The sequence below is a fragment of the Cynocephalus volans genome, chromosome 2 (genome assembly GCF_027409185.1).
Source record: "Cynocephalus volans isolate mCynVol1 chromosome 2, mCynVol1.pri, whole genome shotgun sequence".
Classification (NCBI taxonomy): domain Eukaryota; kingdom Metazoa; phylum Chordata; class Mammalia; order Dermoptera; family Cynocephalidae; genus Cynocephalus; species Cynocephalus volans.
The window spans coordinates 196,871,221-196,884,924 of NC_084461.1; the positions used below are offsets into that span (position 1 = coordinate 196,871,221).

Sequence of the window (13,704 nt, forward strand, 5' to 3'; positions counted from 1 at the left end):
CTATTTCGTTTTCCAGTTCATACTTACCTGGTCTGTCAAGATGAATGGGTCTCACAGTGTACTTCACTGTGTTCCCCAACAAAGTGGGAGCTCTTCCATAGTGGAGAACTGTTCATTCATTCATTCATTCATTCATTCACTAACTAATTCGTCGTCGAGCACCTACTATGTGTCAGGCATTAGCTAAATTGCCCGGGATACAGTGGTGAATAAGGGAGACCTAATCTCTGCCCTCATTCTTATTTCCTGTAACCTAGTCCAATGTCTAGCCCAAGGCCTGGCACAGTTGGGCTTATGATGACAATCTAATTAGAAAGCTTGTCTTGAAGCTGCCTTTGCAGAGAAACCTTTTTTTTTTTTTCCCCCCTAAAAGATGGCCAGTAAGGGGATCCTAATCCTTGACTTGGTGTTGTCAGCACCACGCTCTTCAAGTGAGCCAACTGGCCATCCCTGTGTAGGGATCGAAACCCGTGGCCTTGGTGTTACCAGCAGCACACTCTCCCAAGTGAGCCAAGGGCCAGCCCTAGAAAACACTGTTTTAAGTTACATTCTATGCTAAAGATATTAATAAACATTTTCTCAAGTTGCCTTGTCCACAGTTTATATGACAGATATTAATTTGACCGTAAGATATATGCTTTAAAATATTTGAGGTAACCTCGGGGTCCTGATGGAGAGTGTGGGGGTACCAAAGTCCCAGCCACCCCTCGGACCCCCCACCTTGCTGCACCGAAGTTGGCTCAAGAGCCGCAGCGCCGCCTCCGCTGGCCCCGCCCCTGCCAGGTGCCGCCGGGCCCCGCCCCCGCTCTCCATAGTTACGGCGCTGTGGAGGCGGCAGCCATCTTGGCGGCGGAGCGATGAGCGGGTCGAACCCGAGGGCCGCGGCGGCGGGGTCTGCATCCGGACCTGGGGGGCTGGTGGCTAGCAAGGAAGAGAAGAAGAAGGCGGGCGGCGGCGTTCTGAACCGGCTCAAGGCGCGGCGGCAGGCGCCCCACCACGCGGCCGATGACGGCATCGGGGCAGCGGTCACGGAGCAAGAGCTGCTGGCGCTGGACACCATCCGGCCCGAGCACGTCCTGCGCCTCAGCCGGGTCACGGAGAGTGAGTGCTGGGCTGGCCGCGCCCTCCCCTCGCGCCGGGCCCCGGGCCTCTGTAGCCTTCAGAAGATCCGGCGCTCGCCTGGCGCGGGGTCCACCCAGGCCCCCTTGGCCGGTCAGGCCGCGCTTCCCACCGCTCCGCCGGCCCAGGTCTGCCCTCGCCACTCTCACTAGGCCTGGTGGGGAAGGGGTTCTCCTTGGGCTTGACTGCATTCCCCTGAGTCCGGCCACGTCAGGCTTCCCCTTGCCCGCCGAGGCCGGACCGTGCCCCACCTCTGCTGGAACTGTTTATGTGGGGGGGCCCCGTTCGTTTGATCCAGCGGAGGCCGCTGTCTCCTAGTAAATGGGCCCCTCTCAGCCTAGACCCCCCTCCGTCAGTGAGGTACCCGCGCAGCCAGGCCCCCCGCAACCGGTCTACCCCCAGCTTCCGCAGCCCTCTGCCATGCCAGAGCGCCTATCTACTTTCTCTGCATTTCCCTCCGCTCCGGCCCCTGACAGCCCCTCCCCCATTCTGCCTTGGCCCCCTCCCCGTTTTGGTCCCAAGCGTTGCCCCTTTGGGTGCAGGTGGACTCTTCCTTCCTCAAAACATATGACCGTGGCATTTCGCGCAAATTTAAAACTGTGCCACATTAAAAAAAAATAAAGTTTCAATTTATGTACGAACTCCGACATGTGAATCCTGTTTTTGACATTTGTTCTAGTGAATTAAGAATTATGTCAGTTTCAGAAATGTTTTTATATATAAAAGGCAACTATTCTAAGCCTTTTCATTGATATAAGGAAGGGTGGGAAGAAGTATATTGCCCATTCCCTGTCCTGGATGATCTCCTTTTTCTTTTCTCTGCCGAGCCTAGCCCTGACTTGACAGCCTTTCTTTTGCTGCTTTTTTCCCCCCAGGACTTTGTAGTCACCTGGTTGGGCCTGGCTTTCTCTGCCCATCCCCCTGCCCTGCACACTTTTAACCCTGCAGAAGCAGCCCCTTTATGGATTGAAGGCTGCTGTGGTGTTGCCTGCTTAATTGCTTTAGTAGTCAGACCAGGGCTGCTCATGTGTACCTCAGGTTGCTAGTGACAGCTCCAGCATTTGGGGGATGGGAGTTTGGGGGACGTGGGCCTTGGTTCAGCCTGTGTGAAAGGAATTCCCATTTCCTAAAATACTTTAAATTTGATTCTGTATATTTTGATGTCCCCATTTTACATTACTGTTCGGGTTGGGACAGCACTTTGCCTGCCTGAGTGTCTTCAGACAGTCTTACCACTCATTTTCACTGAAATATTGTGAAAAAGCTGCTTCTGTTCTGACCCAGTTTTATTTGGGGCTTTGAAAGTACAGAAACGCTCAGCCCCTGACCTCTGTAACCTCATCTCTCTCCTGATATCAAGGGTGAGTTAGGCCGTTCTAATGCCTGCTCCTAAGCATCATTCTCAGTGGGCACTCAGGTCCCGTAGGGGGTATTGGGAGTGGTGCCATTACCCAAACTCACCTCGGCAGCTTGGAGAAAGCCACAGATCTGAGCTTGGTGACCTATGGATTTTGTTACTCTTCCTAATGTCTTGTCTGTTCCATTCAGCAGGTTATTTATTGAGTACCTTCTAAAGGTGCGGAACCAATGTCAGCCTTTTTTGGAGTTACAGAATAATCATTAGCTCTCAAGTTTGCCATTTTACTGGAGAGACAGATTGTAGAACATGAAACAACTAACACAAGCAAGCAATATAAGTTAAAGTGTCAAAATGAATTGTGGAGAAGATGCTATCAGGAGTCATCATAGAAAGAAATAAATGAAATTTTCTGTGATCGGTACTATTTTGATTAGCTGCTCAGGCTGTTGTAGGCTGTGCTTCACTTTGGCCTGATGCTCTCACTGGCAAATTTATCCTACTACCTGTGTATGTATGGCCCACTATGTGATTGTGTACCACCCACAAACTAAGAATGACTTTTACTTTTTCTTTTTTTGGTGGCTGGCTGGTACAGGAATCAGAACCCTTGACCCAGGTGTTATAACACCATATTCTAACCAACTGAACTAACTGGCTGGTCCCTTGTTTTTACATTTTCAAATGGTTGGAAAAAAAATCAAAATAATATCTTGTGACAGGTGGTTATTATATAAATTCCATATTTCAGTGTCCATAAATGCAGTTTTATTGGAATATAGCCACAGTCATTCATTTGTGTATTGTCTGTGGATGCTTTTGTGCTACAATGTCAGAGTTGAGTGCTTGTGACAAATCATGTGGCTGCAAAGCCTAATTTATTTATAACCTGGCCCTGTACAGAAAAGTTTGCTGATCCCTGCTTTCTCACACTCATGGTTGACAACCACTGTATTTATCCATTAGATCAGTATAAATTTTTAAAAATAGATTTGTAAAAAACATCCTGTCCTGTTATGACATCCAAGTTGATAGATAATGAAAGATTTGTTGGTATTTCCAAAGAAATCCCCTTTTACTATCCCTGTTTCTAAAAGTATTATGATAATCTTACATCCAAACTGAGACCCTGCCCTTTTTTTCTTTTTTCGATTCCCTAATTTTGTCCATATACCTTTTGCTTATGATAACACAAAAGAAAGTTCTGGGGGGTATCTTAAGTGAATTATGTAGGAAAAAAAATTTGAGTTTGCTTCAAAACTTGAAAATGAAATAAATGGTAGTTTTGGAGAATTATTTAATAGCATTGGTTTCTTGCTCTCATTTTCAGATTATTTATGTAAACCTGAAGACAACATCTACAGTATTGACTTCACCCGCTTCAAAATTCGAGATCTGGAAACAGGGACAGTGCTTTTTGAGATTGCCAAACCTTGTGTTTCAGGTAGGCCTCAATGTCATAGTGACCACTTGACAGTTGGAGCAAAAGGTCTTAGAAACACGAATATTTGTGTGCCTTTGCATCGTATTTCTTGGGCCTGGCCTTTCAGGTGTGCTGGTTTGAAGCTGTGTTCGGAGGCTATTTGTTGAGTATCTACTCAGTGCTGGTCACTTTGTTCCATCTTTCTGCACATCAGCTTAGGCAATCCTCACACCACTGTGAGGAGTTATTATCCTCCCATTTTATAGAGAAGGAGCCGATGCCCAGAATCTCCAAGAGACACTTTCCTACGGTCCTCTGCTCTTTCATCTTATCGTATTGCCTCCAATTAGAAAAGGAATCCTTGAAACTAAATTATAACAAGAAGAACTCATCTGAGCCTTGAGTCATCTGGAAGGGCGATACTGAAGATTCCAGGCTAGACCATGAGGCATTTTCACCCCAGTCTTCTCAATCTCCTTTAAAAAGTGCCTTGGATTTCCCAGTAAGTCCTAGTTTGGATTTAATCTCTACCCTTTTCTGAAGGAACAGATTTTATGAACTCATCTATTCAAGATTCCTTAAATTAGCCTTGAATAGTGTCTTCCTGTGCTGGTGAGGCGGTTCCATCTTCATCAGAAATGAAGATGATTCATTTCCGACCAGGGGACCACACAAGTCTTTGGAGCACTTCGTTGGAGATTTAGCGCCCCCTGGAGTTAGTCATTTGTTAGAACATGGGTACAGATACCCTTTATAGTATATAAACTGCGGTCTGTAATAATAACTTTTCTCATCTATTTGCTACTGAGCCTGCAAATTTGGTAGAACAGGTATTAGTATCCCAGAGAAGTCAAAAGACTATCCTGCGAAAGTCTCAGGTCAGGTTAATTATAAAGCCCAGGACATCATAGTCTAGTACTGCCCAAGGTGCCTAAAGGCTCAAGTTTGGTTACTTACATTGGGACAGTCAGTCAGGGCCATCCAGTTTCCTGGGTCTGTGATGTTCTCATCTCTAAGCCACACGTCCCAGTACTTAGGACGTTTCAAGGACCTCAGGGCTACTACAGGTATGTGGGTTTGGATTAGACAGCACAGAGTAGTCATTTCAGTATAAAACTGAACTGTCTCAGGAAGGTCAGCTGCAGATAGTATAAAGTATCTTGATTTTCCATCTCACCAGTCTTTACACTTAAGCGTCTTGATTCAGTTAGAATATTCTCACACTGAATCAGTACCTTCCTGTAGCACTTGTTCTTAGGAATTCAAATTCCTTCCCCTGAGAAGGTTTGGTCTGACTCTTGGAATCGCATGGTTGGAGCCAGGGCTTTAGAGTCTCTGGCTATGAACCCCTACTCAGTCTGGTTACCCAGTTGCTCTTGGACTTGTCACAAGCAAAAATGTTTGATACTGAGAAAGACTTCTCCATGTAGTACACATGTTCAGCCTAGACCTGGAGAAGATATCCTTATTGGGCATTGGAGGGTACTAACTCCATGTTCATATTAGAAGGGTTCTCTGATTTATTTCACAAATCTTTTGTCTCCTAGGTTCAGGAATGGACTATACCAAAGACCAGCATTAACCTTGTGGGGGCCCCACACATTGGTTTATTGCCCTTCTGCTTTACCCTTTCCCAGGTGGTCAGAGGGTAGGTCCTGGAATAGGCATCAGTCTGAGGAAGTACAGTACTCTAAGGCTGTAGGTCAGTGTCTTCCATTTAAAACAAAATTTCTTCTAGTGGTTTGTCTTTGCCCCTGTCAGAAGTTTTTGTATCTCTGAAGGAACTTTTTGAATAGTTTCAACTTTTGTAGCCTTGTGCCTTTGGTTAGTGGCTAGCACTTCAACTTGGTCAAAAACAAACTTAATCTGTATAATATGTACCATGTCAGGGGCCTATTACCCAGCTTGTGTTTCCGGTTTCACAATTAAGATATGGCCCAAGCTTCCAAATTATATAAAAAGCAAATAGCTTAGTGTTGAAGAATAGGCCTCAAGTTAGATGGACCTGGATTCAAATCCCTGTTCCCTCCATTTACTATTTGGGGGACTATGGACATGTTACTTAATCTCTCTGAACATGAGCTTTCTGATCTGTAAAAAGGGTTATTAGAATTCTATGAAGCATTTAGCACAGGGCCTGACATATAGTAAATATGCAGTAAATATTGGCCATCCCTACTGTTGGTGTTAGTACTGTTCATTGGTTGTCATTGTGCTGTTTGGACTGGTGGTAGAACTCTTGAACTGATAGTGCCAAGATGGTGCACTTAAGATTCTGTGTGCTCTTTCAGACCAGGAGGAGGAGGAAGAGGAGGAAGGTGGAGATGTGGATATCAGTGCAGGGCGTTTCGTCCGCTATCAGTTCACACCAGCATTTCTCCGTCTCCGCACAGTCGGGGCTACGTGAGTACCGTTATTTCCTGAGGGTAGAACATTCTGCTTGTTCATAGAGAAGAATGTTGTTGGTTGGGTCTTGGGTTGGCTTTAGAGGAGGGAGGAGGCACAGTAGGGCTCACAGAGATTTATTTTGCAGGGTGGAGTTCACAGTGGGAGACAAACCTGTGTCAAACTTCCGGATGATTGAACGGCACTATTTCCGGGAACGCTTGCTGAAAAACTTTGACTTTGGTTTTGGCTTCTGCATCCCCAACAGTAGGAACACTTGTGAACATATCTATGAATTTCCCCAGCTTTCTGAGGATGTCAGTATGTATTCCCTGACTCTTACAGCGTTCTAGATTTTGGGGGCTAGAAGGAATGAACTTTGAAAGCCATCTGGTCCAATGCCCTTTTTAGTCACATGGCAATAGTGACATGATGGGTATCTGGTCATTTGACCTCAGGCTTCTCACTTCCTATTTCTCCTGTTTTTTGTTTCAAGCTCCGACTCTGCCTATATGGGAGCATTGAAAGTTTTAATAATACGGGACATCCTTTTTAGATGCCAGCTGTGGGAAAGGGAGTGCCCGAGGGAGATAAGAGGAGGCCTGTTACAATCCCTCAGCCTGTGATCAGATGAAGCACTTCTCCTAGCCACTCTTAGTCATGGTTTTCTACTGTGTCCTGGTCATTGACCCTCCACTTTTTCCTTGAACAGAGCTAGATTTCGTTAAGGCTAAATGGAATCAAAGGCCTGAGGACCTCCTTCGTCTTATTTTCTGCAAAAGGGAGGGTTGATTAGATAAACTGTTAGATCCAACAGGAACTAGGGAGCTGTTGGAGGTTTTGGAGCAGAAAGAGTGAGGTGATAGAAGCACTGTCTTAGGTGAGTAGTCCTGCAGTTACATGAAGTTGGAACTGAAGAAGGCACTAGAGGGAGAAGGCCATTGTGTGGCCCAGGTGAGGGAAGATATGGACTGTACTATAGAGAGAGAAAACAGGCTGTGTCAGTTTCTATGACTTTGGGCTAGCTATCTCAGGTTAGCATCATCTTTTAGTAATTAGGGAAGATTGCTTTAGAACATTTATGAAGACGTGAGTGGAGTCCTGTAAAGAGTGGTGGGCTTTAGTTGTGTTATGGGGAAGGATCCACATATGCCACCTGGTTTTCTCAGAATCCCAAGTCCTTAAAGATTGCCATAATCTGAAAACCAGCTACTTCTTAACTCGTGGCAATGCTGTTCCCAGGTGAAATGAGGATTGCTGAGATGTGGGGCAGGGTGTTCATGACAACATCTGATTCTGGCTTGAACCTCTCTCCACGCTGGGCCAGAATATGTAGATACTTACAAGAAGAGATTATGTATAGCAGTGCAAGTTTTACCCACGAAGCCAAGTAAGCTAAAAGAGTTTGGGGGTCAGTATTCTGGATATAAACCAAATTGCTTTGGCCTGAGTGGGTTCAAAGAACTTTAAAAAATCAGTTTTACCTTTTGAGAACTATGGTAAACAATAGCATTTCCTCCAGAAGGCTCAAAATGTCATTTAATTATTAACTCCAAATTGATTAGATGTAGTGACTGTTAATTATCTTTACTCTCCAGTATGGTTAAAGAGGTCTGGGCAATTGCCTGAACAAACAGAAGAGCTAAATTTAGACCCCAGGCCAAGCAGACCTATTTCTAGATCACTTGCGAGTTAATGCCTGAGCCATCTCTGTTGCCCTTTCCCCCTGCACTCGTCCACACCTAAGATTCCTTGTCAGGCACACGGAGGCACAGCTTTCTAAGTTTGGATTAGAATGTGTAGAGGTGGGCACAGACCAGAAGCCAGGGCTTGCTTTGGTCAGATGAGAGCACTGAGTAAATAAGCTACTGGGTCTATGTTGGTAAAAGGGTGAGCACATTTCCTTGGGGTGTTGACTGTAAGAACCCAGGCTGGAGACGACCTGGGAGGACCTTGTCAGGGAGTTGATTGCATCCTTATGTTGAAGTGATTATCGTGTTCTGTTTGGGGGCCTCTGTGGTCTCAGCAGCTTCTAGGGCTGGCTCCCTCTATTCTGACCTCATTATTCTGTCATAGTATGCTCACATTTTCCAGAAGTACTGGCTTATGAATTTTGGGGGGGATACTAAGTTTTTTCCACCTAGCCTGTGGGGCAGACTCACATATAACTCTGCTTTTTTCCTTTCCCTGACTTGCAGTTCGTCTGATGATTGAAAATCCTTATGAGACCCGCTCTGACAGCTTCTACTTTGTTGACAACAAGCTGATAATGCACAACAAGGCTGATTATGCCTATAATGGAGGCCAGTAACTGCTGCAAGAGTGGACAGGGGAGGTGCTTTGCTGTAACCACATAGTCCTGGCACACGGAGGTGATTGAAGCTGCTGTTTGTCAACACATACCTGGAATCTGGCCCTGGGAAGCCAGGGCTGGGGTGGAAGCTTCCTGTGCTCCAAGGGAGGTACCAAACAGTGCTGTGTTTTCTTCCCTGGTATTTTTTCTTCCCTTTCTCCCCCTGCCTCTTAGGTCGCAGAAGTACTATAGTAAAGTAAAAGATTCGGATAGGGTTTTTGGAATCCAGATAAAAAGAAAAGTTATTTTCATGTAGTTCTAGCTGTCTACTGGTTGTCCTGACAAGCTTTGATCTCTTCGGGCATAGCTGTGCCCAGGTGAGAAGGCTCTGGCCAGGCCCATGTGCAGGTTAGTAGCTCTCCTTGAGGTTCCTGGGTGCTGTGAGAACTTTAAAGGTAGGCCTCTTCCAGGCAATTCCTCCTCTCACTTCTGGTGTTGCCATCAGCACAGTCTGTCCTCAGCCTATGCTTAGTCTTAAACCAACTGGAAGAAATTTGAAGGGGTGGAGGTCTGGGGTGGTACCTAGAATGGATTTACCAGGGATGGGGGATGCTGTCAAACTGAAAGATCCATTTTGTGGAGAGGACTGCTGATCTGTCTGACTTCCAGGATCCTCAGTGAGTCCTCCTGAGCACGGACTGAGGTTTCAGCCTGGCACTGCCTTTTTGTGCTCATTTTGGAGGACAGATGAGCTTGCTCTGCTTCTCCTGGCTCCTAACTTTGAGTATCTCCTGAGATAGAATGTGTCGGTTTTGCTCATGGAACAGTAGTATCTCTTGAGGTCAGAGCAGGCCTTGTCATATTTTGTTTATTTCCGGACTTCTTTTTGTGAGGTTTTATAAAATGTCAGCAGTGTTCCCAGCATTTGTGATGTGTGGTTAGACTACTGATAATATTCATCAGGCTTCCAGGGCTAATCTCACTCATGCTGGGGAAGGTATAGTTACAAACTAGCAGCTTCTTTAAAGGAAAGATCTGATTTTCTCTACATAGCAGCCTGGCTTTTGATGAGGATCTGCCTCTGAAACTTTTTGTATATTCCTTATGTAGGAGGGTTTTCCTGTCTGCCTTTCTACTGAAGTAGTTTCTGGAATTATCCTGGCAAGTCAGACCTAAGTAATGCATATTCTGATCCTTCAAGCTGCTAGTTGGAATTGTTTTGGGTGTTTGGCAAGGGCAAAGTAGGCTGAAATGGATTGTCAGTGTGATGTGCTCTCAAGAAAGCTCCCTTGCACATCCTGTGGGCTACTTTTGTCTTCAGACTCTTATTGGACAGACTCTCACCTTCTCAGTTCCCTGCAGTTGTCTGTGTGGATGGCTTTAGGTGCTCAGCCCAGACTTTAGTACCAATGTCCATTTAGCATTGATGAAAAGTGTCAGTAGGAAGAGCCCAGGTGTGTGAGGCATCACAGTACCTGTCACAGGATTGCTTTGTCCCAGGATGCTTGGGAAAAAGGCCATGTGGGGCCAGTAAAGAAGGGCCAGCACTTTGCCACAGAAGTCCTTGTGCATTCGCCAAACAGTTTTGCTCCCTGTTTGAATTCTAGAGAGTGAGTGGCCTTGAACCTTGGCCCAGTGTGTTGTGCCAGGCCAGAGTCTCGGCGATGCCATATGTTGGCAGCCTTCTCACTGAGAAAGCCCTAGGATACCCTTGTGTGATGGTACTGGTTTCAACCGCCGAGGGAAGGAAGAGACTATGCACCTTGCAGAGTGGGTTCCTCATCACCAGACCAGGCGAATCTCAGAACTGGAGTCAACTACAAATCCAGGTGCCTTAAGTGTGGCTCTGTCCCATATGCTGCTGGGGAAAGCTGCATTGCCATCGTCCCCTCCTCCTCATCTGTGGGCAGACATCAGCACTGTCTCCTTACCTTCTGTTTCTCATTGTGGCTCCTCTAATGGGATTTGCATGTTTCTGTCAAGCTTTAGAAACATCCCTTCTCTCTGACAGAAGCCCAATTGGGAGAGTTTCTACTATTTGATATTTAAACATTATCCAGGATGTGTTTTCCAGAGCTGCCCAGAGCTCTGCTCAATGGAGTATGTTTGGAAATGTGCCCCAGGATAGACTGTATCTTGTACACTAGTGTGCTAGCTCTTATCTGCAGTGTTGACTTTTGCTAGGAAGAGGACCCGGAGGATGGGGGAGGTACTCTGGCTTGAGCAGTGCGGTATCCTCTTCCCTGTCAGTTTGCCTTAGTTTCACTGGAGACCATTCTAAGGCCAAGTGCTTAATCTGTGCCCAGTAGGACAGGGATTTGCCATCCTCCAACCTTGAAGATATGATGCTCTATATCTGGGGCTCTGGTTCCTGTGTCTAGCTGCTCAGGAAATCTTGAGAAGCATTACTACTCTGGAGTGTTAACTGGGATGAATTTGAAATTCAAGCTTTTGTACGTGAATTGAGGAGAGAATTGGAAATCATGCTTTCTCTGAAAGTAATTGAACCAATCAGAAGATGAATCAGGAGGCTGTATTATTAAGGGATCTAGTCTCCTGATATCACTTGTCTTGTGGCTGATACAATGGGAGGGGAAAAAAAAAAAAACTACCTGCATGGGGAGACCATGCCCTCTGTTAAGAGCTGGCATCTGAGAGGTAGCTCCAGGGGGAACACATTCCAGCAGACTGTCAGGCCCACCTGGTACCACGGGGCCTGCTGCCTGCACCCCTTCCTCTCCTGTATTGTCCCTGTCCCTCTGCCTTGGAATCTCCTGGAGAAAGCCTTTCTTTTCCTGTGAAGCCTTTGGACTAAGATGCCCAGCTAGCTTCTCTGAAGAAGATCCTGGTTTATTTTGTTCTGTGTTCTAAAGGGTAAACAGAGGAAAAAACTAAAAGTACTTTCGGGCCAAAGTAGGCTGTTGTTTCCTTACGTATTAGCTCAAAGCTGGCTTGCAGAGAAAACATTTTTCGGGGTCATGTACTTCCTGAAGACACTTCAGTCTTTGGGCCATCTGATTGCCAATACATAGGGACACTGATTTGGGGATGTTTGGGGCTAACTATAGATTGGCGATTCTTGAAATGGCAGCGATTGGGCAATCTTCAACTTATTTTTTCACTTGAAGTGGAACTCATTTCTGGAGCAGATTTAATAGACTGTGTCTAATGTACAAATTGGATGAATTCTGCCTTAATGTGTCCTGACACCCCTGGTAGGCTCCCAGGGTACTCTTTTTTCTCTGTGAAGTCATTTTCTTTTGGTTGCCAATGTCAACATGATGTCAGAGTGGTTTGGGAATGGGGATAGCCTGATCTAAAAATCACAGCACAGATTCCTTTCCAGTGCACAAGGATTCCTGCTGCAGAGAATGCTGCTGTACCTTGTATAGGAGCCTAATCACTGAACCATCATGTTACTTACATTCCATGTCACAGAACATCTTAGCCACAAGAAGGATCTGGTGGAGGTGGATTTACCCGTTGTTTTGCAAAGGATCATGTAAAGTTATTGAATTTGTGAAAGTCTATTTTTTCCCTGTAAATCTATTTTTCACAGAATATAAGAAACATCAATGACCTGATCTGTCCTTCCTCCTCTTTTCCACTTCACCCAAGATCCTCATTCCAGTTTGTATTGCCTTTGTGTCCAGAGTAAACTAGGTGACTTATTTGTATAAAATGTTATTTTGCCACAAGAGACAGTAATAAAAGAAACATTTTCACAGTAGGTCTCCCCTGTCTTGTCTCCTGACTGGGCCCCTTGTGTTGCTGGGGGGAGCAGGGGTGGGGTGAGGGTGGGCTCCAAGTTTCTCTTACCTTGGCTATTACATGGCCTTTCAGTAAATAGTTTAATGAGCATAGCTGATTTATAGGGTGACTGGGAAACAGTATTGTGCTTTAGGTTTAATGTTTTTGCTTTATATTTTGCCATTTACCTCTGTGTTTTAAAGGTAGGCTTATTAAAGTATAATTTAAGAGTATAATTTGATGCATTTTGACAAATTTATACTGTCTTATTACCTTCATCACAATCATGATATGGGACATTTCATCACACCTACTCAGAAAGTTCCCTTGAGTTCCTTTTATTTGTGGCCAGTTCCTCCTCTGCCCCAGCCTCTTGCAAACACTATCCAATTCATGGAAAGCTTGTATACTTTTAGTATAAAACTTTCATCCATATATCTGGTCACAATACAGTTTTAAAATAAGAGTCTGGGTTAGATGGTCTGTGGCACCTGAAATAATCCTGCTTTTTCCTCTTTTCTTCCACCCAGCGCGGGTACCAAGGTGGGATACCTGAAAGGTGAAGGAGACTTCAGAGCATTTGCCAAAGACAGTCAGTCATTTGATTTTAGAGTATTATAGATCGAGAAGCTTTCCTTTAAGTGCATTTTTTTTTACTGGTGGCTGGTTGGCATGGGGATCTGAATCCTTGACCTTGGTGTTATAACAATAACACAGTGCTCTAACCAATTAAAATAACCAGCCAGCCTATTTTTTAAAATGAAGAGTAACATATTAAGGACTTTGCTGCATGTTTTGATTGTTCTTTAGGAAGCAGAGCAAGGTCTTGGAGGAAGACAGAAAGGTCAGTGCTGGGGACAGATACCTGGCTGGGTTATGGGGGAGAAAGGCAGCTGGTGGGATGTGTGGGTACCTGGGAGGCTAGGGCAGAGTCACACTTGTGCCGATGGGAGACCACTGTGGGGCAAGTGAAATCATCATAGTTTCTTGTGCAGGGTGAAGGTGTGGTGTCCTGATGAGGATGCTAGGGATCAAATGCATGACATTAGGGGTCAGCACCCCTCCTCCTCCCAACAGGGCTCTGTCTCCCCATCCCCCAACTGGGAGTGAAACAGATAGCACTACAGTGGAACAGAGAAGCAGCAGCTCCGCCCCACCATCACAACCTCTGAAGGAAAGAAATCTTCCAATCCCATGGGCCTAAATATTAAGCACCAGTGCAAGATAAGGCCCTTGCCCCTCTTGGAGTGAACGGACTAGTGGGGGAGATGATAACTAAGATAATTTTAGGTGCGAAGTGCCGTGAATAAACAGAACAATGAGTGGAAAGCGTATGGGGGAGAAACACTGGCCTGGTGTGGTCAGGACGGGTCTCGG

At 45.6% G+C, this 13,704-nt stretch overlaps 1 protein-coding gene across 2 annotated transcripts; it reads left to right on the plus strand.

The window, feature by feature from the left end:
* Window positions 1–845: 845 nt before the first annotated feature.
* Window positions 846–12,298, plus strand: UNC119B (unc-119 lipid binding chaperone B). Of its 2 annotated transcripts, none has more exons than XM_063086027.1 (5): window positions 846–1,101; window positions 3,807–3,920; window positions 6,191–6,302; window positions 6,433–6,605; window positions 8,483–12,298. In XM_063086027.1, exons 1-5 carry the CDS (start codon window positions 858–860, stop codon window positions 8,593–8,595), a joined length of 756 nt encoding a protein of 251 aa, XP_062942097.1. In that variant the 5' UTR covers window positions 846–857; the 3' UTR covers window positions 8,596–12,298. The 2 variants fall into 2 exon arrangements, with proteins under 2 accessions (XP_062942097.1, XP_062942098.1); XM_063086028.1 differs by having other exon boundaries at window positions 6,433–6,551.
* The last annotated feature ends 1,406 nt before the right edge of the window (window positions 12,299–13,704 follow it).

Bases quoted from the DNA above. Each gene is read 5' to 3' on its own strand.
- UNC119B (XM_063086027.1), top strand. From the start codon at position 858: ATGAGCGGGTCGAACCCGAGGGCCGCGGCGGCGGGGTCTGCATCCGGA. The intron at 1,102-3,806 runs GTGAGTGCTGGG...TCTCATTTTCAG, and splicing joins CCTCAGCCGGGTCACGGAGA to ATTATTTATGTAAACCTGAA. The intron at 3,921-6,190 runs GTAGGCCTCAAT...GTGCTCTTTCAG, and splicing joins TGCCAAACCTTGTGTTTCAG to ACCAGGAGGAGGAGGAAGAG.